The 27919-nt window shown below is 42.2% G+C and overlaps 1 protein-coding gene and 1 long non-coding RNA gene across 8 annotated transcripts in view; one reads left to right on the top strand and one right to left on the bottom strand.

The window, feature by feature from the left end:
• The window catches only part of NEK7 (NIMA related kinase 7), an 84195-nt gene extending 60145 nt beyond the window's left edge, over window positions 1-24050 (bottom strand). Inside the window, exons 1-3 of one of the 6 annotated variants that reach the window (XM_082225565.1) lie at window positions 23902-24042; window positions 10374-10441; window positions 68-153 (exon numbers count right to left, since the gene is read on the bottom strand). In XM_082225565.1, coding sequence (XP_082081691.1) covers window positions 68-124 — 57 coding nt within the window. In that variant the 5' untranslated portion in view covers window positions 125-153; window positions 10374-10441; window positions 23902-24042. Of the gene's footprint in view, window positions 1-67; window positions 156-10373; window positions 10442-23754; window positions 23866-23901 lie in introns of those variants that run through there. The other 5 variants (XM_082225566.1, XM_082225569.1, XM_082225564.1 and 2 more) reach the window with 5 other exon arrangements.
• Window positions 24051-24213: 163 nt separating this feature from the next.
• The window catches only part of LOC309533908, a 54892-nt gene continuing 51186 nt past the window's right edge, over window positions 24214-27919 (top strand). Inside the window, exon 1 of one of the 2 annotated variants that reach the window (XR_014220506.1) lies at window positions 24214-24316. This is a non-coding gene — a long non-coding RNA (uncharacterized lncRNA). The remainder of the gene's footprint in view (window positions 24317-27919) is intronic. The other variant, XR_014220507.1, reaches the window with a different exon arrangement.

Here is a 27919-nt window from a genome sequence, read left to right as displayed (position 1 = left end):
GGGCTTTTAAATTCTGCATTAATGTACCCCTTCCTACCTAGTCTGAGCAACTAATGCAATGTCCTACCTGTGGCTGAAATTGAGGAACAGGAGGGCCTGGCATGCCTTGAGATTGCTCATCCATTGTTTCAAATCACAACACTTTCAAGTGACCTGTACAAAAATATGAATGACCTTTATAAAAATACGATACAATTAAATATTTTTGAATATAACCTTCCTCTTTGGTTTTATTTCTATAGCATCATTAGCTTACACAGGATTTTACAAAGCAGGACAAAGGACTTTACCATCTATTTATTTGGCTGGTATGTTTTGTTGTTGTTTTTCCACTGATGTTATGTTTTTTGAAATATTAACGTATTATATGAATCCTCCCCCTTTCTCCTCTGTTATTATATATTGTATATTTTTCTTTGCTGTAAGTTGCTTGGAAATCTTTGGGTGACAAGCGACTAAAAAGTTGTTGTTGTTACAGTGTCAGACCACAGAAATGTGTAAGCAGGGGGAAAATGTGTGACCCTGAAGTTACATTTGCATGGTTCATGTAGGAAAAGATGAGGATTAAGGGGTTAAACTAAGGGGTGGCCTATTATGTCCTCATACATTCAAGTCCATTATGTGACATGAAAATACTCTTTAAGTCAGAGCTTTACAAACTTTTCATGTTGGTGACACACTTTTTAGACATGCACACTGTAATTCAGTTTTGAATCATTTCGCAACACAGTAATTCAGGTTTACTAGCAAACCAGAGGTTAAAACTAACCCCTTTCTAGCCCCAGGAGGAGCGTGGGGAGCGTTTGTGCGATACACACCGACACATTGCAGCCGACACTCTAACATGTCGCGACACACAGTTTGGAAAGCTCTGCTTTAAGTGGTCAACCCTCTGAGGGCAAGTTCACACATGAATGCTCATGAATCAATGAAATCAACACTTGCCTGACAAGTGATTTTCAATCTTTTCAGACCCACAACCCACCTTTAGCCCTAACATTGATTTGGGGGCCCATTTCTTTCCTTTCTTTCTTTTTTAAAACCATATAACTGTATATAACATACAACTGTATAGTGACCCACTTAGGTGGGGCTGCACCCCAACTCACCAGCTGTAAACCAATGGAAAAGACAGTCACAGATAAAATAATTCCCCCCCTCTCTATATTACTCATTTGCTATCTTTTAAAAAAATAAAAATAAAAAACCAAAATTCCCTTTAAAAAACCTTTTCGTCAAATGCACATTTCCCAGGAGCAGAATGTAAGAGAAGATTAGGACTCATTTAAAAGAAAGAAAATTGACTACATTTTGTAGCCTCTCATTTTCTCTCAACATCGCTGCTTCTATTCATATAGGTCTGAGATCAGAATCAAATGTGAAAGCATTCTGATCGATATAAAAAACCAGCTAGGTACAAAGAACAAAAAAGCTTCTCTACAGATCCTTATTAAAACAAAACCAAAAATGCAAATATCTTTAACCTAGAAACGCTGAAGGAGTCTATCCAATTGGGAAACAGCATCAAAAGGAAAACACTTTTTAACAGACAAGTTACTTAAAAAAAAAATTTAAAATTGTTTCCTAACCCAAAGTTTTGGACATAGTGTAAATCATCTTACTTCTTTAAATGTCAGTTTTATGCTTTTTCTCTTTCCAGGAGTTTTTAAGCTGTGGAAATCGTTCAGAATAAGGGAAACATCAATATTTTGCCCTTTTAACTCTTAAACCAGAAGCAAAGCTTTTCTACAGAACTGTTCTTATTGGTCTTTGCCCTTTGTTGAATAGTGGCAATAAAACTGCTCCATAGCAAATGCTTTTCCCATCTACTTTGCATCTCAAAAACAAATGTTGCTAGCATTTTTACAATGAATTGAATAGCACACATCTTTAAGATAATAGCTGGTACAGAAGCTGAATTTACCATCCATACAATCCAGCTTCGTTATGCATTATTTTTGTCTTGGCTGTCATGTAACAGTTTTTAATTCAACTAACAAAAGCTCCTCTTTAAATATTTCCCTCCTCTTAAAAAAATAATAATCAACTTGCAGACTAGTTTTCAAACTGCGTGCTGAGAAACCCCACAGGTTCTCTGGAAACTTATCAGACGATCATTCAATTAGAACATCGTGACAGAGTAACTTTTTTAAAAGTCACTGCGCATGCAAAGCACTATCAGATAGGTTTTTGAACACATGGTTTACCCTGTCAGTCATGTAGGTCAATGGTGAGTCCAACAAGCCTGGCTAAAATCCCACATTTACCGGGAGACCACACCTTAGAAGTGACCCTAGAACTTCCTGCAATCTAAACAGGTTCTGTTACAGATACAGAGGGCATTCAAGGAGTGGGAGGCAAGGAATCAAAATGGAAAGTGTTCTTGAAGGTCAAGCTATAGTTTCCAATGCTCTTATTTCAGACTTTTTGGAAATTAGTGCATCACATTCATACATAGTGCTTCACTTCCTCAGTGTCTGCTAAATAAGAAGGAATAGGTAAGGGCGGCAAACATTGGCTTTAGACTTGGCACAACCAACACTTTTAAAAATAATTCTGCCCACTTATTCAAAAGTCTAGAAGTCACAATCTTTCAAAGGACATCCTGTGTATACTCTCTGATTACTTTATAAATGGGGAGGGTTTTACCAAGAATCTCTTAAACATTATTGTACCCTTTAATTCCTAACTGACAGGAACACCAAAGATTTAGTAGAACACCTAAAACACAGAAAAAACTGAAAGTGGCGATAAGACCAAAATATTGCTGGCAGCGACATTTTTTCCCACAACGCTTGGCAAACACACTGTTATTTAGGATGCATGATGAGGTCAATGTTGGCAGCTCCTTGCAAGATCCCAACAAGTTTTTGAACGTAAGGCTCAAAAATACAAAGAAGTCTTAGTGCAGTAATACTACATTGGAAAAATTAGATCTCTGTCTAGGCAAGCCTGGAAAAAAACCAGAATTTAAATGCCCAAGCAGTCTGCAGAGGAATTTAAGGCCACAAGTGTCTTAAACTAGGATGTGGATATCACTAATTGGATCTGATATCTTATTATGTAAGCTTGCAATAATAATCTCACATTTCTCTTTTAAAAAATCTTAATCAGGAAAGAATGACACCAGTGTAGCATAGCAGAACAAGTGCTGGACATTGGGGGCACCTGGGTTCAAATCTTTGCTTAGCGATGATGATACCTGGGAGTCCTCCAGCAAATTTCTCTTGGCCTGACCTACCACACAATATTACTGCTAGCATGAAATAAGATAACCCCATGTGAACTCCAACATGAATCTTGCAATAGTATATGCCTGCCACTAATAACATAGCTGAAGACTATAGTGAGTTTGGACAATTCATCTCAATTTAAGCTGAAACATGTATGCACTTGTTGCTTGCATGTACACCAAGTGTTGAAGTTTGCTTACTAGCTCAGCTTATTCCAAAGCTGTTAACCATACTTTCCCAGATGAAACTGGAAGATATGAAAGACTTCCTGGTTGGTTGGTTGGTTTGCTTCCTTGCTTGTTCATGTGAAAGGAGGAGCAAAAGTCCATGCTCAGCAAGAAGGCCCATTAATATCTCAGCTAATTACACGGTTACAGATACAGTTCTTTTAAATTTCTGGTTTAGATACAATATAAAATAGAAAGAAAGAACTTGTATAGGCACAGAAGGCAACAAAATCAGTTCTCACCATTTAGCTGTATTCTTAGCATTTAATAGATGGAGTTGATTTCAATTTTCAGTTATAAAGAGGTAGACCGATATTTGAACTAAACAACTATCTGTTAACTCCTCTACTTTCCCATTATCATACATATTAAAGTAACACCTGTGCAAAGCAGCTATGCTTTGTAGTATGGCAGACTTACATTTTAGCAAAATAAATACAACAAATAAGGCGTGCGTGTTGTTAATTCCTTCATTGTTTTTGCAGGTGTGAGGACGATGCTTTGCATTTACAACTTGCCACTAGCAAATCACAGCACACATTTTATTACTTCTGTTTTACATTTGTTTTAGGTAACCTGTTGGTTTTCAGGCTTTCTTCAGCCAGAAAACCCTTTTAATTTTTGACTCATTAAGATGGAGCAACTTGTTACACCGTACCGCCAGCCACTGACACAAGGATCACACTTGACGTGACACTGGAAACATACAAATGCATATCTCGATCTTTCTCTTTTTCCTCCCCCCCCCCCAAAAAAAAACCACCACCTTACAGGTAGCAACCACTAGACGACGCAGCAGATCCAGATCAAGACCCCATATTGGGGAGAGAGAAGTTCAGGATTCTGGTGAAAACTGCACCCCTAGAGGCCGTTTGCCCAGATACTACAGACTTACAGGCACAAAGGCTATTATGCCATGTGTTGCACCCAATCTTAGTTCTGCTCAGTGTACATTACCAACTTAGGTCCATCAATTTCTTTGTAGAACTCAGATATAACCCTATGTATTTTCAATTGTAATAACTAGTATTGCAACACAGAACACATCTAACACCCTTCTGTAGCTGCACACTGCAGGAAAAGATCAGTGGTGAGAGAACCAGTATCTTTCAGGGCGTCTTGCAAGTTTTACTGATCTTACCACTGAGGAACCCATGTCCAGGTTTCACTTGGGGAAGTTGGGGGATTCCCAGAATGCAATGCCACCTATCTAATCCACATATTCTCAACCTGCGGGTTGCAGGTCAAAGCTAGAGCATCAGAACAAGGGAACAAACCATATGCAACCAAGGCTAGCCCCCGAAAGGCCCCCAACTACTGATTTTAATCCATTTGTTAGGTTATAAATTCTTTGGAGTGGGGTGTCATTTCCTTTAAAGCTGCACAGTGCAAACCATGCAGAGAACTTGAAGAGTCTGGAGGCATTAGCCCAACCTAAAACATTAAGCAGGACTCTTAAAAAGAGACTTCAGGGTTTTTTTAAACATATTTGCATGCAACCAAAATTAAGGCTGCACAATTACTGTGCTTACACTGGAGAATGGGTTCTCAAAATGAACCCTCAAAGTGACTTGAATGTCTCAGCATAATTTGGGACAAGCAGAATTGTATTTGTTTCCAAACCTCATTCTTACCCCAGGAAAATTATAGGAAATTTAAAAAGCACTGGGGATAAATGTGTTACAGACTGCCTACTATTTAGTATCAGTTCAATGCTTGTGTTCTCCTCCTTTGGGCCCACGGAGCCAGCAAACACTTATTTATCATATAATACACATACTAATAGTGATCTCAATGTTCAGAGAGTCATTCTTTATGCAGTGAAAACAACACCATCTATGCATAAGAGGGAGGCGTTACCAGGCTTGGGGGAGCTCATATATTTGTGTAAGTACAAAGCAACTTTGGGAAAGAACCCAAAGGGGGACACACACCCCAACCCCCCAAAAAGCTTAATGGGCATTGAATATGCCTCATTGTTATAAAAGACTGGATCACTGTTGTGGATGGTGGGGGACTCGGAAAACTTGGTGGAAAGGAAAACAGAAAATCCTGAACCTAAGCGGGCCACGCTGCAACATTTTGTTGCAGGTACCACTCATTTCTTTTGTAGCATATCTTTGTTAAATGATGTAATTCAAATCAGCACGCATGAAGCACTCGGGTGGTCTCCTATCCAGGGAGTGACCAGACCCAGACCTTCTTAGGTATCACTTTTAATAAATCCCATTAGAAAAAACACCTAGCAGCTTTCTGCCCATCTTCTGCTATAAATGTATCTATGTACCATTCTCAATAGCAATAGTAAGACAAAACTGGGTGCTGCAAGAGGGAAGGCCTCAAAGAAACAGAGGTGCTTCCTCTTCCTTGAATTTAGAGCTACCGTGTGAAACAGTGAGCAGTTCTGATTCAGAGGCCCAATCAGCTACATCTGGAAGCATTTTGAGAAGCTCAGATGTCAAACAAGGAAAGAAACCCGCCTATCTACACAGCCTGCTTGGGGGCAGGGGTGGATTCAACACTGACATAACAAGACTACTCATTCAAATACATGTCTGGAATTTTATTCCAGATATGTACAAGGTAAGTGGCTTTTTTTTAAAAAAAAAGTCTCTATTATTCAAAAAAGCACTACAAAGTTAAACACAGGTGGCAATTTAGCAGTGTCACAACAAAGAGGTCATCTCTTGATGTATACTACAAATTGTTATTAAATAGCTTCTGTAAGACTAAAGAGATTATAACTCCCTCTTCTAAAAAATTTTCAAAATCATGCTAAGTATATTTATTTTACATTATTTATTGAATTTATATACTGTACTGCCCTATACACACAGGTCTCAGGGTGGTTCACAGGATAAAATCAGAATATAAATCACAAAATACATAATAAAAAACCGCAATAACCCCTAATACCATTATCCTGATGAATAAGTTTAGTGTCACTGATGAAAGTATCTTACGTTACAACAAAAAAGTCACACTGGGCACAATCCAGCAAACAATGGTGCATAAATGGGGGGTGGATTGACATGAAGAGGGATTCGGTCCACCTGAGCTCTTTGGTTTGAGCAATGTAGACTTTTAAGGTTCTACAAATGTCCAGGGAATGCCAACTCTTTTCTCCTCTCTCAAGTTCTTGCTTCAAGTGGAAGATAGAAGCGACTTTAGGAAGGAAGGCTGGGTCAGTACAGATGCCAACCCCCTCTTTGTGAAAGGTTCAAGAGTGCTCTCGGAGTGCAATTCTGAAAATCTGCAAGCTGAAGTAATGGCCGCTAATGAGGCAAGCTTGAAGAATGGCAGTTTGAGGGAGACCTTCCTCAGTGGTTTGAAGGGAAGCTTCTCTAAAACACCTTGTGGAGGTCCTAGAATGGGAATATGTGGCTGGTCAGGGGACACTTTAGAGTTGCCCCTCTAAGGAATCGTTTTCAAGAGCAAATGGGAAGAGAGACAGGCAGCGGATGGTCATGACAGGATGGAGGAAAGGATGGTGGAAACTTCTGGTTTCTTTTTGAAGTGGCTTGTGGACACACACAAGAGTCAAAAAGGTATATAGGTGGATTGATATAAGCAGGGGGTGGAAGGCCTCCTGGAGTGTAGAAGCGTATCAACGACATCTGCAAGTAAGTCTAGCTTGGTTAGGCATTGCTGTTCAAACTCTAAACAGTCACTTGAGAGCTGGATGAAGAATCAGGCTCTGAAAGAGGAGCTCTGTTCTGTAAAGTGTCACGGAGGGGAGAACGCCAGGTGGAGTATTTTTAGGGAACCAAGGGTGCTGAAGCCAGAATGAGTGCAAAGAAGTGTAATGAGGAGAACTCTTGCTTTCTCTTCTCTGATTTTCTGGAGGACCCTGAGAATGATGGAGAGAGAAGAAGACCTGGTTGCCATGTGGAGAGCAGGGCAATCCATGCCTCCACTGATGACTGGAGCTGATGATTCCAGTCTGAGGCAAAGAGGTCCACTTGGCATTGGCCAAACTTTGACAGCAGCTGTTGAAAAACGGATGTATGCACTTGGTCCAATTTCCTGTAGCTCAGCCAGTCTGCTTGCATGTTCAGGAGACCAAAGATGTGCTCAGCTGTGATTGACTGGATGTTGTGTTTTGCCCAGCTAAGGAGGAGGGATGCTTCTGCTTGAAGCTCCCAAGATTGGGTGTTTCCTTGTCTGTTGATGTTGGATTTCACTGTGGTTGATTCCATGCAGATTAGGACATTCCTGAGTTGGAGAAGAGGAGCAAAGTGTTGTAGGGCTAGGTGAGCTGCTCTCAAAGCTCTAGCCAATCGATGCTCATTGACACTTCCACAGCAGACCATAGGTCTTCAATGTTTAGATCTTCACAGTGAGCTCCCCACCCTGTGAGGTTGGTAGCAAGAAGAGCAGTGGCAGAGATCTGTCCTGTCCTTCCTACTGTCCATTGCCATGGTGATGACCACTTGTTCAGAACCAAGTTAATAACTCCACTGAAAGGTTGTTTAGTCAGAAAAATACCATCAGTGCATTTTGAAGAAGGATATGATTATTTGGACCAAATCGTTAGCTGCAGTGATAATTTTTATATTTTCTTTCATGTACTTAAAAAATTGAAAGGTGCCCCTACTGTGCATCTGTTTCTTCCTGTACCACTGCAGGCTACAAGACACAAGCTTAGCTTCTCAATTGACCTTTTGTACAAATATAAGTGTCACCCTGGTCAGCAGCCCAAGACACCAAAAATGCTTGGACAGGATATGACGGTCCCCCAGATCTGATGTCAGAGCAAGTATCCAACCCAGCCACTGTAACCTGGGGAAAATGTTGTTCTGATCTCAAAATACAGTAATAAGTTGCGTACATGAAATAAAGTCCACATATCCAATCTTCCTAATATTTTCTTAGCCCTTGAGTCGCACAAATTAAAACATCCTGTTTCTACTTGTGGTAGACAGCCAGTGGGAAACAAATATTTATTGAAGGAAATTACAGCAAATCGAGACTAGCCGAGCCCCTGAGCAGTTTTCAAACCACGTCCCAGGCAGCTGCATTTTCAAGCATTAGGCCTACAACGACTTCATCATTTTTCTCATCTATCCATGGCGTTGTTGTGGGGTGGGGGGAGGGGACTCAGAAAAACAGCCCCCATCACCACAGCCAGTGGAGAGAAACAGATGATGAGAGTAAACAATAGCAGAAAATCAGTGGCAACAATGTCTGCCTTTTTGTAAAAAGAAAAACAAAGTTTCATTTCGTTCACATAAGCATAATACTTGTCAGGCCTGATAGGCACCTCACGGAATACAGAAGCATTGGAGCTATGGCACTATTATCCCCACCCCCAAAATTGCTGGACCAGATATGACTGGGTCATCTTAAGCCTACTGAAGTCTCTCTCACCTTGATCTACCCCACAGGGCTGTTGTGAGGATAAGAAGGACAGGGGAAGAACAATACATGCTGTCTTGAGCTGCTTGGAAGAAAGGAAGGTTATAAATGCAAGTAATAATAATACCAAGTGGTGTAGCACCATTCACTTCAATGGAAGTAATTGGTATTAAGGGAGAGTATATTTTCAGTTCTCAAAACTTTTATTTTAAGGGGAGTGTTTTTTGATTTAATCTCAAGATTCAACCATTTCTCCTACATGCATTTCATGTTCTGCCCTTTCCTGTCAGGTACATTTCAAGAAATAAACATTGTTCGGTTCACAAGCCAAAAGCAAGCAAACAAAACAATGATTTTATGTCATTCAGAGGTGTCAAAGCTATGAAATGCACACTTCTGGAAGTATGGTCTCCTTTCTAAACGGATAGAGCCTGTAGGGGGGTTTTTTGTCTGGGCGGGGAAGATGCAAAATACCAAGTAGCCAACTATCATTATACCAGTGATATTAAAATATTATGCCACACATATATGCAAGCTATTTAACATACGTTAAAGCACATTTTTGGTCACATAGAGATTTAAATCAAATACACAGTGAAGAATTATTCACAGTGCTAGGGCTTCATTATTATTTTTTCTGCAATAGTGTTCCACTGCTGAAGAGAAAAGTATGGTTTAAAGACTGGCTTCTCTCTTCAGGGGTTGGACTAGATGACTCTTGTGGTTCCTTCCAACTCTACAATTCTATGATTCTGCAGTGGAAGCAACTGAAGTAGTTAATGATGCTCTACAAGTGGTTCTCATTGATATATGCCTACAACCTTTCCCCCTCAGGTAGAATGATTTGTCTCAGTGTTGAACAGCACATGCACGGTTGCACACTGACACAAGTTTCATTTTACATTAGATTCCAGGTGTAGGCCATGATCTAAAGCTGTGTGCATGTAAAATATCTGCTACACGTATCTAGATTTCACTGAGGTTTTCCCTCTCCACATTTTTTTTTAAATTAAAAATGGAATTTTTCTATGAGCTATTTCCACACCAACTCTTCCACCATTCCCAAACTTTTTAAGCACATTAGACACTCAGTACAATTCAGTATATTCTACTCATAGACTAGAGCAGAGATCATAGAATCATAGAGTTGGAAGGGACCCAAGGATCGTCTAGTCCTGCAATGCAGGGATCTCAGCTAAGGTATTGAGCTCAATGAGGTACAGTAAGTGTAGATAGGATTTCTGCCTAAGTACAAAACATACGTGTCTCTAGTCTGTATCCAAAACCTAAAAAATAATAATAATAAAATTCAATCTAGAGCCTTTAAAACTAATCGAAGTCAAATCCCCGCATTCAGTAGCATAAAACTTGTAACCAACATAAATGTGCATTAGCTTAAATCCCACTTAAAACCAAAGAAAGTGCAATGGTATGCAACCGAGTGCTGAGTCTAGGCTGAGTTTTCTAGCCCTCATGAACGCAGGAATAATTTTTAAAAAACAGAATTACAAATAGTGTTGGAGGCAAGTAACATAAGGGGATAAGATTTTTTTACCTTTTTTCAACTCAGCTGATTTTCCAAACCATATAACAAGGTAATCTCAAGGACTGGCTCAAGGACATCTACGTGTAGAAAAATAAAATGTATGTTGTCTACTAATTGTAGTTTGGCACGCACATGAAATCAGTTATGCAAATCACATTAATTATCTGCAAATAAGATATGCAAATTAGCTGCAGCCGCCTTTTGATTCATGATATATTTACGATGTGGCCCTCAGCACAGAGGTATTTGGCTGCCTTTTCTGATACGGTGATACAAAGGGATGTTTTTCCACTCCTTCCAAGTTCCCCACTGTGGAGTTGGGCAACTCCTCTTGTACCCAAGGGCTGCAATCAAACATCACTATAAAACCAGATCCCTACAGCTAATATGTACATGTAATTAAGTCCAGATACCCACAACTAGTACGTACTTAAAAGTAGCATAAGATGCAAGATTACGATCCTTGCTTTAATTTGGAGAATGCCAGGCTGCAAATCGTGAATGCAGTCTGCTTATTCCATAATAATATTCGCTTGGAATTTGAGAAGGGGGGAAATCTCAAGTCAACTTCTCAAAGAGATTCTCTATATTTATCCTACATCTGAGCTTACACTGTGAACATGTTTTTCAAGTTGAGCTCTGCTACAAAATATTGCTTAAACATTCTGATTTTCTAATATGGAGCTAGGAACAGGGGCTTATCCTCCTGAATGTTTTATTTCTGAGCTCGGGTTCCTTCCTTGCTGCTCCATTTCACTTAATCAAAATAGCCAGGGGGGCTGGCTTGCTGCACATGTAGCTTGGGGATTTTCCTAGGGAGGCTGTTACCTCTTCCTTCCCTAAAGCAGAAGTCGTTCCTCCTTTCCTCAAAAGCTCCTCACTTTAGTGCCTCAGGCCAGTGACCACTGCCTTCCCCTCCACACCTCATAAGCAATCCCAACATTGCATTTAATTGCTAATGGCAACATCAAGTAGAAACACTTTTCGGTATTAATGGCTCCTCCCTCAAAACATATGACTTTTCTGCTTCTGATTAACGTCCATTCTCCCTCTCTCACATGCAAGGAGAAATTCATGGAGTTATTCACAGAGCTATCAATGGCTATATAGTATTGGAGCAATATGCCTCTGGATACAAGTTGTTGGGGACCATGAGTAACAATACTATTGCACTCAGTGTCCTGGCTAGTCACTGTGAGATTGAAATGTTGTAGTGAACCAAAAGGGCATCTCGTAGGGTTCTTCCAAGCTTCCTATTACTTTGAAGAGAAGCAGAGAAAGCCAACTCCATGTTATATGTGTGGGTTTTAACTTTAATTTTTTAAAAAAACTAAAAATGGAGAAAAGTAGGATATATATGTGTGTGTGTTTAAATTTGTATTAATGAAACACTGTTACATGTAACTGTATTTTTGTAACATTTTGTTTAAATTGTCTGCTGTTACTTCAGATTTCTATACACAGCTTATATTTTTAATAATTATTATTATTATTTTATTATTTATACCCCGCTCAACTAGCTAGGTTTTAATATGTTAAGCGGTATAGAAATTAAATAATCAATTCATAAAGGTCATTTGGCTATGGAACAGATCTGCTCATCTGTAGTTATCGTATTTTTCCGTGTATTGGATGCCAATTTTTGGGGACTCCAAATTAAGAAATGGGGGGAGATTGACCTGAATTGTTGACGCGCCGGACCAACACTGACAGCCACGCGCCTCAAACAAGCCGCCTATCAGCTGTTCCCTTGCAGGCAGAGCCAGACAATTTTTGAGCTTTTTTGGGGGGGAGCCCCAGAGTTGTTGAGTTTTTTGGGGGGAGTTGCCATTACTCAGGAGGGGTGAAAGGCGCAAGGTTTCTATGACGGGAAAGGCGCAGAGGGGTGATATTACTTTGATCACCACAGCCAACTGGAGCGGCAGCGCCGATCGCGTGGACTCCGCGCAGCACAAATGGACCGCCTTCAGCCTCCCTCCCAGCTGGAGGGCGGGCTGAGTGGGAGGAGGCAAGCAGACTACGGAGACCCCACAGCTCGCCACTGTGAGGAGCTGCAACTGTCAGAGCATGTATAGTGGCAAGTACCATATGTATTTATATATTTAATTGCTATATTCCATGTATAAGACAACCCACGTTTTCAAACTTTAAAAATTGGGGGGCGCACGCCTCATCTTATACATGGAAGAGTATAGTATTTAGTGCCACTCTACACTACAGTGGTACCTCAGGTTACATATGCTTCAGGTTACAGACTCCGCTAACCCAGAAATAGTGCTTCGGGTTAAGAACTTTGCTTCAGGATGAGAACAGAAATCGTGCTCCGGTGGCACAGCAGCAGCAGGAGGCCCCATTAGCTAAAGTGGTGCTTCAGGCTAAGAACAGTTTCAGGTTAAGAACGGACCTCCGGAACGAATTAAGTACGAAACCCGAGGTACCACTGTAGTTTCATTTACCAATTTTAATGTATGTCCTCAGTTTTCAAAATCAACAAGAAAATCTGTAGCACATGTTCCAACTGCATTGGCTAATAGTTTTCAGGCCCAATTCAAAGCATTGCTTTATACCTATAAAGCCTTAGGTGGCTCAGGACCCCAATACCTCAAGGGCTGCCGCTCACCACATGAATTGACCCAGACCCTGCAATTGTCATCTGAGGCACTTCTCAATGCACCTCCTCTACAGGAGATCTGGAAAGTAGCAACCCAAGAACAGTTTTTTCAGTGGTGGCTCTTCACTTGTGGGATGGTCATCCCAGGGAGGCTTACCTGGCACCATCACTACATATTGTTCCTTTTTTGCAGGCCTTTGGCTTTTAATTACCTGTGGTCTCATTCAGTGCATGAGCTGTCTGAATTTTGTCTTTTACAAATAGGGTTGCCTTTTGGATTTTTCTTTGTATTGTTTTATGCTTATTTTAATGTGTGTGTGTATTTATTTACTATAAGTCACTTTAATTTACTTTTATAAAAACAATTAACAGGTTACAATAAATAATAATAAAAGGTTTGAAATGTTCTGCATTATGTGCCTTGACTCACTTGTGCCTTTTAGAACTATGTGATCCTATTCTTCCAGCACCCAAGTGATTAATTCCTTCTCTCTGTTCCCTACTGACAGGAGATTAGACTGAACATCTTACTGGCCATCAGTTTCCTCCTCCAATATTGCGCTAACATAAAATTCTATAAGTCAGTTCACACAACACAGTAAGCCAAACTATGGTTTAGTGAGACCACACAAATGTGCAGGCTCCCAGAGAAGAGTTTGTAGCCACTTTTCTACTCCTCAATCCTATTTACTGCCATGCCATGCTAAATTAAGCCAAGGTTTGGCTTAGCATGTTGTTCAGTCTAAACCAGGACCCCTGGTTAACCTCTCTCAGTACTAACTACAAGCCATAACCAAGAAGGAACTATGGCTTAGTGCAATGCAGTAAAAAGACCAGAGAAGAACTAAAAGCCCACACAATCTCACTGACTAAGCTGTAGTTTAGCTTACTGTATAGTGTGAACAAGATCTATGATTGCTTTGCATCAGCTTTATTAATTAATTTTAGTACAAAGCTGCAGGAGTGTAGGGTAGTAAACGAATTTAAACACTCAGTTATAGTGGGAACCTAGCGTTTTCAGCACCAGTATTCATGTCCCAGAACTTATGAACTAATAAGTTTTTAAAAAGAATACCTTTGAACATGTGGTTTATAGGATTTAATTGGGTCAGTTTTCACTGCCAGACCCAAACCTCAGAACATGTGATGTGATAGAAGAAATAAGAATATTGCGAGCATGTTAAACAGCGTTTCCCCCACATCCATTTAAGTATCTTGAAGAATATGTCCTTGTGAACATAGAATGCATGGGCACAAGCAAAGTTATCTTGGCTTTTTTTAAAAAAAACACACACACTAAAGTCTTTAGCTTATAATTTAGATAACTGTGATTTGAACACCTACATTATTCTGTTAGACAGCCTTGAACAACTTCAATGTCGCCAGTCTTTCAGATTTTGTACAATTCAATATATGGCTTCAGACAAAAGAAATTAATGGCTAACCAGGAATTTAGGATATTAGTAATATGTGAAGCTGACATATAGCAGGATCTGCTCTTTCATGCAACCACAATGTGATACTTCTTTTAATTAGATTATTGTAACACTCTAAAAAAAAATTGATGTCAACGTAATTTATTTTAAAAAACACCTTTGGCTAAGCTAAATTTAAGGCTCCAAAAGTGAGGTGGTTTATTGCAGATTTCGATTTAGTTTCTAAGCCATAACTCAAAACAATCATTTATTTACTCTTACATCATTGTGGGTCAAGACTTCCTTGTGCAGAACACAGTTGCATTTTACATTAGTGGCAAGACTGGAAAAAATGAATTAATGTAAACACCATCTCAACAATTTTTTAAAACTTTTCCAAGCACTTTCACTGTTACAGAGTGAACTTAGGGGACTCAACCTACGTTTTTTACTCACTGTTAGTGCCAATGGAAGTTTCCCTCTTAAGGCAAACAATAATTGCAGGAGGGAGTTCATCAAGATGATTTTTACCAGCTTCCTTGCACATAGTCTCAATCCTGAATCACAACCATCCCTCCCCAGCAGCAGCTACTTACTCCTCCTTGTTTAATTATCTAGATTGCTAAGTGCTGGTGTACAGTAGTAGCTAAGAGACTATGCTATGAATCAAGAAAACCCCACTTTGAATCTTATCTCTGCCATGAGTTTCCACGGTAGCTTTAGACAAGCTACACACACATGCAGCCTCAATCTCTCATTTTCAATATGGGAATATCAATACTGTCTTAACTTACAAAGCTGTTGGAAGAATTACAACAAGAAATTGTAAATGTAGTGCTTTGAACAGTCTTATCACATTATATAAATGCTAAATATTATGACTAAAGGCACCCCCAGGTTAAAAAGAGCCATGGACCTTTTGGAGAAAGGTAATGATGAGCACTGATACTTCAAAAGACTGTCTGAAGCAAAACATACCGTAATTTATTTATTGGGGGGGGGGAATCTTACAAGCCCAAATCAGTGGGTGTTTACTCAGAGGAAAACCCCACTGTATTCAGGGGGGCCTGTTCTCAAGCTCAGCTTGATTTTGGAAACCTGGAAGGTTTTCAAATCTACATCTCAGGATATTAAAGCAGCTAGCATATGAAACAGGAGGTCCATTAACAAAAATTATAGATAAATAAATTATGTGCAAGGGGAGATGCTGATGACTTACAAATAACAAATCTACAATCCTATACAGTATTTAAGGAAGGGAACAAGAGAGCAATACATGGCTCAGCAGATCTGTTAGTTTGACCTGAGCCCTAGGACAAATGTTAAAATAAATATTCAATTGAAGACTTGCAAGAATACGAAGGCTTGCCTCTCTCCCTATGCTCCTATTCATATATTATGACCCATTTATTAACTGGATGGTCTTCTGCAAGTGCCACCACCATCCGAGATGAGGCCGATGGCTACCAGAGTCACAATTGTGGAACACCCTCTCCAAAGATGTTCATCTGATACCTACAGTTTTGCCAAGCTTTTTGGATACAGTTTTATTCCTGCAGTTATAATCTACTTCTAGGATTTTGCAGCATTTGGCTTATTGTTATTTTTGTATTTATACCAAGCAGAACTTAGTTGGGTACAGTAGATGCACTGAAATTTATAGACTTAAGTTAGCCATGCCCATTGAATTCAGTGAGTCTTCTTTAAGGATAACTAACGTTGGACCCAACCCATTTTACTTGTTTTACTTTTGTTAAACCACACTGTTAATATAGCTTAAAGAAGTATATGAGGTGAAGAGCTGCCCCACTGCCTGTCTACCCCTAGTCTTGTGATATATGCTGTTCTCTATAATCCAAATGAAAGCACACTGTAGAGGGTCCATCTTAGTTCTTAAACTGTCAGACTTAAATGTTTAATTTAAGGGCATGTGCCTTTTTATACATTAGCAACACAGCATTGAATTCAACTTCTTAGTTGGCCCCAATCTACAGAGAAAGAGGTCTGGGACGGGGGGGGGGGACAAATGGAAAGTTTCGGTGTATAAAAGCCAAGTTGTCAACAAACACAAGACTGTAGAATGTCTTTACTGATTATGAAACATAGAAGTTAAGACAGGCAGCTTAACACAATTTCCATGCCTTTTGTTGCACAAGTGAATTTGGAAGCCCCTTATCTCCTGGCTTAAGCTAAAGGGGTTTTAATCAATAGTATATATGCCTATAGAAACAGAAATTACACAACTAGTTCATAGTCATACCTTCAAGTTTCAGTCTCTGAGAAACTTGTCTCTGTCAAGTAACCTTCCTATGGTGAAAGTGTGCTTGTAAATTCAGCATTACAGGAATACTTAGCAAAAAATTAGTCTCTACCCTAAAACATATTGGCTTCAAGTAAAAAAGTAATCCAAAAGGACTGCTGCAAGGTACTGAACTCTTATTTCCCAGTTGCTAAAAAAAAAAAGGAAGACAGCAGAGGTGGGTGGGATAATATCTGTACAGTGGTACGTCGCAAGACGAATGCCTTGCAAGACAAAAAAACTCGCTAGACGAAAGGGTTTTTTGTTTTTTGAGCTGCTTCACAAGACGATTTTCCCTATGGGCTTGCTTTGCAAGGCAGAAACGTCTTGCAAGTTTGTTTCCTTTTTCTTAACACCGTCAATACAGTTGCGACTTGACTTCGAGGAGCAACTCATAGAACGCGGTGTGGTAGCCTTTTTTGAGGTTTTTAAAGACTTTGGTGATTTTTGAAGCTTTTCCAAAACTTTCCCGACACCGTGCTTCGCAAGACGAAAAAAATCGCAAGACGACAAAACTCGCGGAACGAATTAATTTCGTCTTACAAGGCACCACTGTAGTTAAAACAGGGACAGAAATGCCAAAACTGCATTACATTAGTGAAGTCTATTTATTCCACCTCTAGAACTGTTGCATTTTATGGTTAGGACTATGTCAGATACCTTCCAGTCTTCTAAAATCTAACTTACTGTTGATTTAGCAGTCAACCGTTTCAAATGAGTACACAGCAGTATTTTATATTTGAGTGTATTTCAAACTCTGCAGCCCTAGAGACTTTTTCATTCAGGCACAAACAATGTGGCAACAAAGCTAAATGCTACCCACCTGCCATATGTGGTGCCCCACCGGGGGCTTGATAAACCCATTTTTGCTGTCTGTCTGAGACTACAAAATAGGGGGCTGGCAGGCATCTGGCAGTCCGCAATGCACGAGTAGTGTGCCGTGTTCAGGTCTGAGGGCAGGGTCACAAGTTGCCCAGCCTATTTAAATCTATTTGTTCCCCAACATCTTATGTGCTAATACAAACAGTAAACATTAGGGTCCTTCAGCTATTGTTTATTTTCTAACTTCTACAGGAAATAAAACTTTCAGTCTGCTTTAGTTACTGAGGGTTATAATGTAATAGAAAGTTTAATGCAAAGAAAACCTATTCATTTCCTCACCAACAGTACAGATATTATGGGGAATAAATGACCTTGGGGTGGAAAAGAAACAACACAAGTAGCAGTAGGTAGGAAACTCATTAGCTGAACTAAAAGAACACTGAACAGTACTCCTGCCATGCATCAAAACTTTCTGGAGCATCCAACTGGAACATACAAGAAACCTGGGGGTGGGAGGGAGCCTTGGAAGACTGGGGAAAATAATTTAAATCTTCAGCATCTAAATGGCAATCAATCTAAAGTGTCTTGGAGCACTGGTAAGATACTATTAATATAGGCACTGTGATAATGTTACGACTATAAACAAAAGGCTACCAATTCTAAGAGTTCCAAAATTTCAAAGACCTTAAGGCATCCTGAAAATTATCAAATACACTTGTTCACTGGAAACCTAATTCCCATTAGTACCAAATAAATGAAGTAAGTGTCGCATTCATAGTCGATGTTCCACTATTCACACTAAGACAACTAGAGACTCAACATAGTATTATCATCATAGTGAGGAAAATACTTTTCATTTCTGAAAAGGCAATAAATGATGGGTTGATTAAAGATGATTAATGGACTTGGGCTTCAATATTTTCCTTTGTTTCTTTGAAAGAGAGACACAATGAAATATATTTATCATGTCAAAAAAAGTCTGTGGTATAAGAATTTTATAATTGGATGAAAAACAGCACTATTGTCACACAAAGAAAGCTGGCAACACATAAATCATTATAAGGAATTTAACATTTTAAGGATATTGGAGAAACCCTTAGGACTACACGGCAATTTTTAGTGTTCCATTATTCTGTTACTTTGAAAGGTTTTCCCCTTTTTGGTTGTAAATTCAAATAAACCAAGCTATAATTGAAGATAACATCTATAAGAATGCACACATGATTGCATCCAATATGGCACAATCTGTATCCCTGGTACAATTAAGGCTGTAACCCAATGCAGAATTAGGTGTGCCAAAACCTCTTGATTTAAAAGAGTGACAATCCTAATCATGTCTACTGAGAACTAAGCTCCACTGTATTCAATGAGACTTGCCCCTAGGTAAGTATGCACAGGATTGCAGCCTTAGGCATGGCTAACTCTGCATGTTTTGTTATAACATCTCTGCTGGAACACAGGCCTCTAATATTGTTGTACAATGATCCTAAATATCTTTGGGTGGTAGCCAGCCAAGTTATACTCAGAATAGACCCACTGAAATTAATGAACATGCATAAGTTTGATCTATTAATTTCAATGGGTCCACCTTAAATAAAACATAAAGTAAAGGGTAAAAGGACCTCATGACCGACTCTGGGGTTGCGGGGCTCATCTCACTTTACTGGCCAAGGGAGCCGGCGTACAGCTTCCGGGTCATGTGGCCAGCATGATTAAGCCACTTCTGGCGAACCAGAGTAGCGCACAGAAACGTCGTTTACCTTCCCGCTGAAGCGGTACCTATTTATCTACTTGCACTTTGACGTGCTTTTGAACTGCTAGGCTGGCAGGAGCAGGGGTCGAGCAACGGGAGCTCACCCCGTCGTGGGGATTCAAACTGCCAACCTTCTGATCAGCAAGTCCTAGGCTCTGTGGTTTAACCACCCGCACCACCCACGTCCTGGTAAATAAAACATAGTTGAACACAATTTGTAGTAAATTAAATAAACTATTAATTACTTTTCAGTATTTACCTAGTGAACAATTCAACTCTGTGTATGCTTACATAAAAACCCCACTGAGTGCAAGATTACAATCCTATGCAATTTACTCAAGCCTCGCTGAGCTTAGTAGTAGCATAGCTTCAAGCTGTAAGTTTTTTCAGTACCAGTTATAAATCCTTAGTTTTTGTTTTTTTTATTCCTGAGTTCCCACACTTACATCATAACACATTGTTGATATTTCTGGTTTTCCTCTCTGCCTTCTTCAGCTAAATGGGAACTTCTGGAAGGCTCATCTCTCACCAGAAAATGAGAGATGTGCTGTCACTGGAACATCTATTCACCAGGAACAGAATCCAAAAAAATGAAGAAAGTAAGAGCCAATTGTTTTTAAATACACTACCTTTAAAAGTGGTAGTAAGGGAATGGAAAGAAAGGGAATGGTGAGGAAAGAGGTGTAAGAAATCTCACCTTGTACCTCAACTGTTAGTGAAGTTAACAGACAACCATCTTTCTTAAAATGCTGCGGAGTCCAGGCCCTTTAGTATCCTGCACAGTCAAGAGTGTTCAGCCACCAAAGATGATCTTGCTTAAAGAAGCAAAGATGCTTGCTTAAAATGAATTTAAGGGTCTGCCTACACAACCACTTATAGTGTCGCAATTTCCTGTCTTCAACTTTCCATTAATTTACATCATGTTTGTTATGCGCTAAAATTGACTGCAGCCAATTCGCTGTCTGTAACCACCAGCAGTTCAACAAGCCACCTGAGACTGAAAACGTGATTGATGGACTGTTTACAGCTTTGGTGAGTTACAATGTACATGATGAAAAAGCTACTCTAAATAAACTAGAGTAAACACAATTAACAAGTCATTTCCATGAGATCTTGAACCGAGGTACCAAGGTCATGAAAGAACTTCATCGTGTGTACTTGACTTCCATGGAAGCATCTCTGAGATGACTCACCCTTCCGTACTAAGCAACAGGCAATCTACTTTATAAGCACGCATCTCAGAGGGCTTTTGCCTTATACTGGCAGAAAGCTACCGCCACAAAAGACTGTAGAAAACACTTGGAATTACTTCTTTGTTTGCTTTGGTATTGGGGAAATAGACACATCTGTATTTAAATACCACAGGTCTGTATAATTTTCAACATCTTATGCAGCTCTGGCTCCTCGACATTTCAGAACGTCAATACCTTGTTTATAAATGGCAAAGTTATTCAACTGATGCCAAAACAAGAAAACTGGTGTTTTGTGCAACGAGATATAGAGTTGGAAGCTATGCATCCAGTAATAGGGCAAATTCAGTTCTTTATCAGTAACTGAAACATAGCAATAACTTGCAAACAGGAAGATGAGAAGTATGATTTTCCTCCAGATAAGTAATTCACTGCTTTATACGTGCACAAACAACACAGGATGGGTATATTTAAGGCTGTACTTTACAACATAGTCTAAGCTTACTGAATGTTGTAATCCTAACCTCACTTAACTGGAATTATAACCCCACTGAATTCAACTGGGCTTACTTCAGAACAGGCAGTTAGGGCTAAACTGTAAGATCAGTAAAGTCTCTTGCTACAGTGTAACTGCTAACCAGCGTAACATTGCTGGAGGTTTACATTAGCAAAGGCACAATGCCAGCACCAATACTTATACAGAGCAGTACATGTGAAAAGGATCTAGGAGTCTTGGTTGACCACAAACTTGACATGAGCCAACAGTGTGATGCGGCAGCTAAAAAAGCCAATGCAATTCTGAGCTGCATCAATAGGAGTATAGCATCTAGATCAAGGGAAGTAATAGTGCCACTGTATTCTGCTCTGGTCAGACCTCACCTGGAGTACTGTGTCCAGTTCTGGGCACCACAATTCAAGAAGGACACTGACAAACTGGAACGTGTCCAGAGGAGGGCAACCAAAATGGTCAAAGGCCTGGAAACGATGCCTTATGAGGAACGGCTAAGGGAGCTGGGCATGTTTAGCCTGGAGAAGAGGAGGTTAAGGGGTGATATGATAGCCATGTTCAAATATATAAAAGGATGTCACATAGAGGAGGGAGAAAGGTTGTTTTCTGCTGCTCCAGAGAAGCGGACACAGAGCAATGGATCCAAACTACAAGAAAGAAGACTCCACCTAAACATTAGGAAGAACTTCCTGACAGTAAGAGCTGTTCGACAGTGGAATTTGCTGCCAAGGAGTGTGGTGGAGTCTCCTACTTTGGAGGTCTTTAAGCAGAGGCTTGACAACCATATGTCAGGAGTGCTCTGATGGTGTTTCCTGCTGGCAGGGGGTTGGACTCGATGGCCCTTGTGGTCTATTCCAACTCTCTGATTCTATGATTAAAAGGGTTTTAAATACTACCACAGACATTTAGCAATGGCACAATGCCAGCACCAATACTTATACCCTCAAGCCCAGCTGGGAAACTGAAGGGAAGGGTGGAGATATTATAATCAAAGAACTGTAGAATTGGAAGGGACCACAAGGGTCATCTAGTCCAACCCCCCTCAACGCAAGAATGCTTTGCACGTGGGGCTCGAACCCACAATCCTGAGATTAAGAATCCCATGCTCTACCAGCTGAGCTATCCCAGTGTACATCCAGTGTATAATGAAGTACAAGCCCGTACGTCAGCGCACCCCAATTTGGATTACAGGGCTACCTGGGAGGCAGAGGGGAGAAATTGCTTCCTTATGCATCTTAAAAAGCAGAGCCATCGCCTTGCCAACAAAGGTCCGTATAGTTAAAGCCGTGGTTTTCCCAGTAGTGATGTATGGAAGTGAGAGCAGGACCATAAAAAGGCTGATCGCCGAAGAATTGATGCTTTTGAATTATGGTGCTGGAGGAGACTCTTGAGAGTCCCATGGACTACATCAAACCTCTCCATTCTTAATGAAATCAGCCCTGAGTGCTCACTGGAAGGACAGATCCTGAAGCTGGGGCTCCAATACTTTGGCCACCTCATGAGAAGAGAAGGGTCCCGGGAAAAGATCCTGATGTTGGGAAAGATGGAGGGCACAAGGAGAAGGGGACGACAGAGGACGAGATGGTTGGACAGTGATCTCGAAGCTACCAGCATGAGTTTGACCAAACTACGGGAGGCAGTGGAAGACAGAAGTGCCTGGCATTCTCTGGTCCATGGGGTCACAAAGAGTCGGACACGACTAAACGACTAAACAACATGCCGATGCACTTTTGAGTCACGCAAAAAATAAATAAATATGAATTCTCACAAAAGAAAAAGATATGACAGCATGGAAAGGACTGCTGTTGTCTTTTGCGAACCACGCTACGGGGCCCTCACCCCAACCCTGCCTTCTGGACTACAAGCATCACCACCAGCATCAGAAGTCCTTAGGTTGCCTGAGGAAGAAAGCATGGGTCTTGAACCTCGCTCGGTGCTTCATTGTGGGGGCGCCTCCACATGCCACACTTGGAAGTGTGCTGTTGTCCCACCCAGTGGCGTAGCGTGGGTTGTCAGCACCCGGAGCAAGGCAAGTAATTTGCGCCCCCTAACCCATGGATTTGCACCCCCTAACCCTAACCCCCAGATGTTGCGCCCGGTGCGGCCGGCCCCCCCTGCACCCCCCACGCTACGCCACTGGTCCCACCAATCCCTTGGCGCTGCTAGCAACCCCCAGCCTGCCACTATAGTGCAAACAGACGGAACCCCCCACCGGCAAAAATAGTTTTGGCGCGAGTTCTTATGCAACTTCAGTGCAGATGGCCTTCTACCAAGGTTTCAATACGCGCCTATTTACTTATGCAAGGGCCAAAGACGTAGCGGGGTGGGGGGAGGTGCGGAGGTGACTATGGTTGACAACTGACAACTCCCCCCCCCTAAAAAAAAGGAGGGGAGCCCCTATGAAGGAAGGGCATTGGGACAGAAGCCAGCTCAGAAGAAGACCGCCTTCTCTTTTCCAGAGAACTCTTTTCTCCAAAGCGCGCAGGCGCAGTCGCTTCCTCCTCCCCCCCCCACATCTCTACACCAACGCACCCTCGTCTTACTTACAACCAGCGCGTGAAGCGGTGGGGGGGGGGAGGGAGGGAAGGAAACGGCACTGACGGCGACCAATGAGAGGCGGGGACGCCGTGCGAAGCAGCCAATGGAGACGGCCCGGTGGGAGGGCCGCGCTCACGAGCAGGTCCCGGGCGAAGTATCTCTGTGGCGGGGCGAGCGCGCGGGCGCCGAGGCCAAAAAAAGAAAAAGAAAAGAGGGTTGACGGGGTTCTTTTTGAGAGAGGGGGGGCCGTTTACCGAGCGGGGCCTGCCAACTTCTCCTCAGCCGTTTCCTCGCGCGGCGTCATTTCTCCCTCAGCAGTAGCAGCAGGCTCCTCCACCCACCAAGCGCGCGCGCGCGCGCCCCTCCGTCACCCCCCCCCTCAACTCGGTACTTTCGGTTACCTCAGAAGGCTGGGCAGGCGTCGGTTTCAGTTATTTTTTAAATCTCCCTCAGGCGGGGACGCGGCAATACGTGGGAGGGGAGGGTTTTGTGTGGAGAAGGAGCGCAGCCCTCAGCCTCCCTCTTTTTTTTTTTCCCCTCCTCCTCCTCCTCCTCGCTCGCTCGCTCGCTCTCTCGCTCTTCCGTCTCCTGGTGCCGCCGCTGTCAAGGCTGTAAACATCCCGGCATCCCCGAGGACAAGAAGGCGGGGCCGGGCGCACCGCCTACCGGCCCTGCCTCCTTCCCAGCCGCCGGCCGGCCCGTCGCCCGGCAGGCTGGCTGACTAGCTGGCCGTCGCCGGCTCCCCGCGCGCGCGGTTATTACTACACACGCGCGGAGAGCCCGTCCTGGCCGCCGCCAGAAAAAGGAGGCAAAAAGGTAACCGCGACTTCGCCTTACAAAAAAGTTGGGGGCGCGAGGAAGGAAGGGAAATAGCGCGGGAAAACGGCTCCACGACGTTTCTTTTCTCTGTCGCAGGCACACGCATACACACGTTATGGGCTTCACGCGTCATCCTGCCTCAGTAAGGACTCCCGACTCCTGATAGACTGGTTCGGTTCATGACCTAGGAACCGACTCTTAGGGGCCGAGGGGGAGGGTCTAGAGCCACCCCAATAGCGTATTCCCCCAAAAAAAGTTGCCATTCCAGTGGTGTGCATGAACCACGTCATATGATCGATTATGCTGGGAAGGGCTCCCCCCCCCCATTATTTTATTCAAGTTGGCATCCCTGGATCATGACATTGAGAGCAGGCAGCTTGCTTCTCCTTAACCAACACCCCTACCCCAGTCAATACACACGTGATTGTCCCTCTTTGAATGTGTGCACTTTGCAAAGGATGCTTCCCCCCCCCCGCTAGAAATACAGTGGTACCTCTGCTTACATATGCTTCAGGTTACATACGCTTCAGGTTACAGACTCCACTAACCCAGAAATAGTACCTCGGGTTAAGAACTTTGCTTCAGGGTGAGAACAGAAATCGTGCTCCAGCAGTGTGGCAGCAGCAGAAACCCCATTAGCTAAAGTGGTGCTTCAGGTTAAGAACAGTTTCAGGTTAAGAACGGACCTCCGGAACGAATTAAGTACTTAACCCGAGGTACCACTGTATCCCCAAATGCCCCATCTCCGCAGCAGTGGGTTCTGTCTCCCCAGTTTCCTGGCTTCAGAGGCAGATTGCACCTTACAGCAAGGTTTCCCAAACTTGGGTCTCCAGCTGTTTTTGGACTACAATTCCCACCATCCCTAGCTAAGCAGGATGAGCAATTGGGGATCATGGGAGTTGTAGTGCAAAAACAGCTGGAGACCCAAGTTTGGGAAACCTTGCCCCACAGTGTTTCTCAAACTTGGGTCCTCATCTGTTGTTCCCACAGGTCCTGATAGCTAGGGACGATGGGAGTTGTAGTCCAACAACAGCTGGGGACCCAAGTTTTGGGCAGTTGGAGGATTGAAAAAGTTCAGCCAACTCTTATTTCAGATCTGGGGTGTATTCAGTTTTACAGTTTCCCTTCATTGGACTAGTTCTGCACATCCTTCCCAGCAGTTTAAACTGCAGATACATTTGCTTTGGCTGTGCCGCTGGTGATTCCTGTAGCAGCACAGCTGGGTTTTTAAAAGTGCAGTCAGCAGAGAGCCAGCTGAATGCAGCACAGTATACAGTGGTACCCCGCAAGACGAACGCCTCGCGAGACGAAAAACTCGCAAAACGAAAGGTTTTTTCGTTTTCGAGTTGCCTCGCAAGACGAATTTCCCTATGGGCTTGCTTCGCTAAACGAAGCTTGCCCCGGGGACAGCGGGTCTTCTCTTTTGCAGCAAGGGGCTGCGGGGAGATCGCTATCTCCCTGCAGCCCCTTGCTGCAAAAGACGTCCGGGGGCAGCGGGGAAGAAGCGCTTCGCTTCCCGCTGCCCCCGGACCTCTTTTGAAGCAAGGGGCTGCGGGGAGATCGCTTCTCCCGGTGCTCCGAAGCCGGGCAGGGGGCAGGGGACACCTCCCGCCGCCGCGGGGACACCTTTTGAAGGCAGGCGGGGGGGAGCAAAGACTTTCGCCCCCCGCCCGCCTTCAGAAGAGGTCCAGGACCTCTTCTGAAGGCGGGCGGGGGGCAAAAGTTTTTGTCCCCCCTGCCTGCCTTCCCAGGGGCTTTTAAATCGCCCCGGACAGCGGAGAAGTCCTCCGCTGTCTGGGGCGATTTTAAAATGCCGCCCGCCAGCATTTTAAGATCGCCCGGACAGCGGAGAAGTCCTCCACTGTCCTGGGGTTTTTTAAAATGCTGGGGGTGGGAAGAAAAGCCCTTGTCGTCCCCCCCCAGCCTTCAGAAGAGGTCCGGGGACAGACTGTCCCCAGACCTGGTCTGAAGGCGGTTTCCCTAGGAACACATTAATTGATTTTCAATGCATTCCTATGGGAAACCGTGCATTGCAAGACGAAAAAACCGCAAGACGAAGAGACTTGCGGAACGAATTAATTTCGTCTTGCGAGGCACCACTGTACAAATATTTAGACAAGCAGGTCTGTCTCTCACATACTGCAAGAAAGACCGGTCTTACGTTATTGTGCCCTCAATAATAAAGTGGAGCTGCCTTCACATAGTTTTATAAGTCCATATATAAGTTTGTGTCTAAACCTATTGAAATCACTAGGCTTAAATTAGTCTAATTATACATAGGATTGAAGTCATAATAGATTGAGAGTGTGCAACTACACAACTATAATATATGAAGTGAATATATGCCTGTTAAGGTTTTTGTATGTGGCAGTGAGTCAAAGTCTCAATCACATGTATAAAATGGAACAGACAAATACAGTTCCTTCAACTCTGTTGCACCATTTTTTTCAGCCTTCGGTTCTTAAATGTTGTTGAACAACAACTATCAGGCTCAGTCATTTGGTCAATGGCCAGAGATGATAGGAATTGTAGTCCCAACAACGTCTGGGGACCTATGCTTTCAATGTATATACCATACCTATACCATATGGTGTGAAATGACCTTGTGACATAATGAACACAAAATAAATATGCTGAAATGCAGCTTCCAAGTTAACACAAAAGCAAGAATGTACAAATGTATACAGTGGATAAGCATACCCACCTGTAAAACATGTCTACCTGGTGGTAACATTATTTATTTATTTGTTTGTTTGTTTGTTATATTTTTATCCCCGCTTTCCTCCAGAGAGCTCAAGACGGCATACATGGTTCATTCCCTTCCCATTTTGTCCATATAACAACACTCAGGTTAAGCTGAGCAGCCATGACTGGCCCAAGGTCACCCAGTGAACTAGATAGCTGAGTGGGAATTTGAACCCTGTTCTCCCAGGTCCTAGTCCACATTCAAACCACTACAGTTTATTGTACCTCTGCATATCTACGAAGCAGTTAACTTACCAGTCGAAGGCATGTGATTGAAGGCCATATCTGGAGAAAACTTGTCACAGCTTGCTTATGGAAGAATGGGCCTCAGAAGCAAATTGTCCAACAACCAACTTTTAATTCATAATGAAACATTAATTCCATTGACAAGTAATGCACATTTCTCTTTCTTAAATCCGACTACAGGAGCTAATGAATAAAAGGAAGTAGTACTATGAAAATGAGAACTGTTTCTACTGCATTTTCTATTTAGCAAGCAAAAATAATAATATTTCAGTTCAGTAAGAGAAATATATTCCCCACAACAAAGCATCTTACAGATCTGGGAAGCATCAGTGCAATTTTATTTAAGCAAGTTTGTAGAGAGATGAATGAATACCTTTCAGTATTTAAATGAGGTTTATTTCTTCACTTTCTCTCATGAAAATATCCCTTCTTGCCCCCTCGGCAACCTCTTTCATTTTTAGATCAGCTATTTATGCAGTATAAGCAATGATATTTCTAACAAAGGCCCTGAGGAAATTAGTAAGTCAGTTGGTCTCTCTTCTCTAGAGTTACCAGAATCATCAATAATTCAGCAAACATTCTGTTTAATATAGCATTTAGGTAATTGGG

Source organism: Podarcis vaucheri, assembly GCF_965113315.1.
Source record: "Podarcis vaucheri genome assembly, chromosome: 6".
NCBI classification, from domain to species: Eukaryota; Metazoa; Chordata; class Lepidosauria; order Squamata; family Lacertidae; genus Podarcis; species Podarcis vaucheri.
This window is presented reverse-complemented; position numbering and strand designations above follow the sequence as displayed.